General features: G+C 50.4%; 1 protein-coding gene across 1 annotated transcript in view; it reads left to right on the top strand.

The window, feature by feature from the left end:
• The window catches only part of LOC308141617 (all-trans-retinol 13,14-reductase-like), a gene marked incomplete at both ends in the record, with an annotated part of 10,650 nt that overhangs the window by 4,758 nt on the left and 892 nt on the right, over positions 1-5,000 (top strand). The window contains 7 exons of the mRNA XM_080511824.1: positions 1,141-1,243; positions 1,328-1,523; positions 1,656-1,853; positions 2,777-2,896; positions 2,979-3,117; positions 3,203-3,312; positions 4,353-4,519. Coding sequence (XP_080367950.1) covers positions 1,141-1,243; positions 1,328-1,523; positions 1,656-1,853; positions 2,777-2,896; positions 2,979-3,117; positions 3,203-3,312; positions 4,353-4,519 — 1,033 coding nt within the window. The remainder of the gene's footprint in view (positions 1-1,140; positions 1,244-1,327; positions 1,524-1,655; positions 1,854-2,776; positions 2,897-2,978; positions 3,118-3,202; positions 3,313-4,352; positions 4,520-5,000) is intronic.

Consider the following 5,000-nt stretch of genomic DNA (forward strand, 5'->3'; position numbering starts at 1 on the left):
CCACACCCTCCTCCACCACCCTCCTCCTCCACACTCCTCCACCACACTCCTCCACCACCCTCCTCCACCACCCTCCTCCTCCACACTCCTCCACCACACTCCTCCACCACCCTCCTCCTCCACACTCCTCCACCACACTCCTCCACCACCCTCCTCCCACCACCCTCCTCCTCCACACTCCTCCACCACACTCCTCCACCACCCTCCTCCACCACCCTCCTCCACCACCCTCCTCCACACCCTCCTCCTCCACCCTCCTCCACCACCCTCCTCCACCACCCTCCACCACCACACTCCTCCACACTCCTCCACCACCCTCCTCCACCACCCTCCTCCTCCACACTCCTCCACCACACTCCTCCTCCACCCTCCTCCTCCACCACCCTCCTCACCACCCTCCTCCACCACCCTCCTCCACCACCCTCCTCTCCACACTCCTCCACCACACTCCTCCACCACCCTCCTCCACCACCCTCCTCCTCCACACTCCTCCACCACACTCCTCCACCACCCTCCTCCTCCACACTCCTCCACCACACTCCTCCACCACCCTCCTCCCACCCTCCTCCACCACCCTCCTCTCCACACTCCTCCACCACACTCCTCCTCCACCCTCCTCCACCACCCTCCTCCACCACCCTCCTCCACCACCCTCCTCCACCACCCTCCTCCTCCACCACCCTCCTCCACCACATTCACAAAGTTGCACTCTGCTGCATCAGGAGCAACAAACTGTTTGAGGAAGTCGATTGAGGATTGCGACACTTTTCACGTCGACTTGGACTCTGATATTCATAGTTTTGCTCCCAAAAAGCTCTGATGCTCCACATTCATCAGTTAATGCTGAAAAAGAGGAAATGTATTTCTCAGAATGCTGAACACGATTCAGGACCCGAGCATGAACATTACATCACAAGGCGTCATCGACCCCCGTTGGCTTTTTAATTCAACTTTCATTCAGACCATTTCAACTGACGTCCTTATATTGAAATGTCTTTGGTATTTAATATTTGAAATCATTTCTAATATGTCTTGAAAAACCACTTCATGAAAGCTTCTGGAGGATTTCATGACCTTGTTATTAGTATTTGCTCCGTGAATGGAAGTGCAGATCCCTACACCTCCTGCTGTGGTTCCCAGAGAGTATCACATCCACGCTGGCAAGACGGAGATGGCGGCGAGTCTCAAGAAGCAGTTCCCCGGAGAAGAGGAGGCCATCGATGAGTTCATGAGACTCATGAAGGTAGAGAGACAGTCCAGACCACAGTATATTACACATATATCTATATATATATGTATATATGTGATTTCCCTTCTGCGTCTGAAGCTGGCCTCGAGGAGGACGCCGCTCATCGCCGTCCTGAAGATGATACCATACTGGATGGTTGGTTTCCTGGTTCGGTTCCGCCTGCTGGACCGCGTATCTTCAGTTTTCCGCCTGGCGACGAGCAGCCATTCAGAAATCATCTCGGGCCTGACCCAGAACAAGGACCTGCAGGCGCTGACGGCCTACCTGTTCTACGGTGAGGTTCTGCACTTCCTGTCATCCTGCCGCGCCACACCCTGCCTCATCTGCCTCATCTGCCTCGTCTGCCTCACCTGCCTCACCTGCCTCACCTGCCTCACCTGCCTCGTCTGCCTCATCTGTTTTCTAGGCGTCCCTCCAAAAGAGTCCAGCTTTCTCATCAATGCTCTCCTCCTCCACCACTACAAGCGTGGAGCGTATTACCCACGAGGGGGCGCCAGTGAGTTTGCCTTCCACATCATCCCAGTCATCCAGCAGGCAGGTGGCGCTGTGCTGGTGAGGGCGCCGGTCCATCGCATCCTCCTGGACCAGCAGGGCAAGGCCTGTGGTGAGTCCAGCGGGGGGTCAGTGGTGAGGAAGGAAGATTCAGTACCGACAGTGAGCCGGACGGAACATGAAGCCGAGGTTTAGCGCTCCGTCAGCAGTGACGGAGCGACGCCACCTGAACAATTCATTTGTTGTCACTTGGCTGATTCCTTGTAGGACTAACGTCTGTTGACGAGAGGGAGTTGGAAGCTTTTACTTTGAAAGGGAAAACTTTATTTACTTTCTACAAGGCTGAGACAGTCACATGGTCACACTGTTGGTCTGGCATTAAGCCAAAAACATTCATGGTGTTTTGAGGGTTTGTTTCCATGACAACGGTGCTTTGTGCCACTGAAAACACAAGTCTTTGAAAACACTTCAAAAGTCTCCATGGAAACGGAGGAAACGCATTTCTTCTGCACATGCTCAGTAGAGACCATCAGAACAAAGTTTCCTCCCTGGTGTCACGACTCCCAGTCCTCATTCTCCTGGACCTGGTGGTTTTATTTTGACAGTCACCATAACAACAATCCAACTCCTACTTTGTACCAGTGTTTCTGCCATTTTCTTGTAAATGGAGATCGTTTTCAGAACACTGCTGTGTAAACATGAAAGTTTTCTGAAACAGAAATACAAAAATGATGTTTGTTTTTCTTATGAGTTGTGAATCACCACAAATAATATTATGAATAAGTATAAAACTAGAAACACATCATCATCATCATCATCAATCAAAAAGCAACACTGGAATCGGATCTATTCTTAATTCAAATGTTCAGCAAACATATTCTGTGTTCCATGAAGGAAACGCTTCTATTGCAGGAAGAATCAACAAAACTGAAAACAAAGTTTAAACTTTGTACTTGAGTTTGAAAAAGTTACTTCTTGCAAAGTGTTGCTGGATATTTCCTTTGAAGTAAAAAGGTGTGGTCGCGTGCGTGTCAGGTGTGACGGTGCTGAAAGGACAGGAAGAGGTGGAGGTCCGCGCTCCGGTCGTCATTTCCAACGCTGGCATCTTCAACACCTTCCAGAAGTTTCTGCCCCAGCACATCCAGGACAAGCAAGGTACCTCGGGCAGAACACTGGAGAAGGACCAGGGTGGGGCTTCCTGTAGGGTTCATGTGTGGCCTTGCCTCCATGTCTGCAGAGGTGAGCTCCCTGCTGGGGAAGGTGCGTCACGGGATGGGTTCCTTCCTGGTCTTTGTCGGACTGGACGGAACCAAGGAAGAGCTGGGAATCGTCTCGACCAACTTCTGGATGTATAAAGACAACGACCTGGACTCGCTGTAGGGCTCATGAGCAAATCACTTCCTGACCGTCAGTCACTGAGTGGATTCATCCTTTCCTCTTGTGTCTGTTGTCTCGGTGAAGTATGGAGCAGTACGCCTCCCGGAGCCGGGACCAGGTCCTGGGGAACATCCCCATGATGTTCATCACCTTCCCTTCTGCCAAAGACCCAACGTCCTCCGTCAGACATCCAGGTAACACAGCCAGGTAACACATCAGGTAACACATCAGGTAATCAGGTAACACATCAGGTAACACATCAGGTAACACATCAGGTAACACATCAGGTAATCAGGTAACACATCAGGTAATCAGGTAACACAGCCAGGTAACACATCAGGTAACACATCAGGTAACACATCAGGTAACACATCAGGTAACACATCAGGTAATCAGGTAACACATCAGGTAACACATCAGGTAACACATCAGGTAACACATCAGGTAACACATCAGGTAATCAGGTAACACATCAGGTAACACATCAGGTAACACATCAGGTAACACATCAGGTAATCAGGTAACACATCAGGTAACACATCAGGTAACACATCAGGTAACACATCAGGTAACACATCAGGTAACACATCAGGTAGCACATCAGGCAATCAGGTAACACATCAGGTAACACATCAGGTAACACATCAGGTAACACATCAGGTAACACATCAGGTAACACATCAGGTAATCAGGTAACACATCAGGTAACACATCAGGTAACACATCAGGTAACACATCAGGTAATCAGGTAACACATCAGGTAACACATCAGGTAACACATCAGGTAATCAGGTAACACATCTCAGGTAACACATCAGGTAACACATCAGGTAACTCAGGTAACACATCAGGTAAATCAGGTAACACATCAGGTAACACATCAGGTAACACATCAGGTAACACATCAGGTAACACATCAGGTAATCAGGTAACACATCAGGTAACACATCAGGTAACACATCAGGTAATCAGGTAACACATCAGGTAACACATCAGGTAACACATCAGGTAATCAGGTAACACATCAGGTAACACATCAGGTAACACATCAGGTAACACTATAATATAACACGACAACACTGCAACCAGTGTTATTAAAGTAGGAACACAGACACTGAGCTGGGATCATCAGACACCAGCGGTCTGGTTCAGCTTGCAGGTAAATCACCTTTGTTGCTCGTCCCTGGTTGCAGGTGAAACCATGTGTCTTCCTTGTCCTCTGGCCACCTTGCAGGTAAATCCTGCATGACGTTGCTCACCATGGCTCGTTACGAGTGGTTCGAGGAGTGGGAGGGGACCAAGCTGGGCAAGAGGGGACAGGACTATCTGGACCTGAAGAACAGCATGGCCCAGGAGCTGCTGGACTGGGCCCTCAACGTCTTCCCTCAGCTGAGAGACAAGGTACCTGTCAACGTCTTCCCTCAGCTGAGAGACAAGGTACCTGTCAGCGTCTTCCCTACGCTGAGAGACAAGGTACCTGTCAACGTCTTCCCTCAGCTGAGAGACAAGGTACCTGTCAGCGTCTTCCCTCAGCTGAGAGACAAGGTACCTGTCAACGTCTTCCCTCAGCTGAGAGACAAGGTACCTGTCAACGTCTTCCCTCAGCTGAGAGACAAGGTACCTGTCAATGTCTTCCCTACGCTGAGAGACAAGGTACCTGTCAACGTCTTCCCTCAGCTGAGAGACAAGGTACCTGTCAACGTCTTCCCTCAGCTGAGAGACAAGGTACCTGTCAGGGTCTTCCCTACGCTGAGAGACAAGGTACCTGTCAACGTCTTCCCTCAGCTGAGAGACAAGGTACCTGTCAACGTCTTCCCTACGCTGAGAGACAAGGTACCTGTCAGGGTCTTCCCTACGCTGAGAGACAAGGTACCTGTCAACG

This window comes from Blennius ocellaris (assembly GCF_963422515.1).
Source record: "Blennius ocellaris genome assembly, chromosome: 16".
In the NCBI taxonomy this organism is placed as follows: Eukaryota; Metazoa; Chordata; class Actinopteri; order Blenniiformes; family Blenniidae; genus Blennius; species Blennius ocellaris.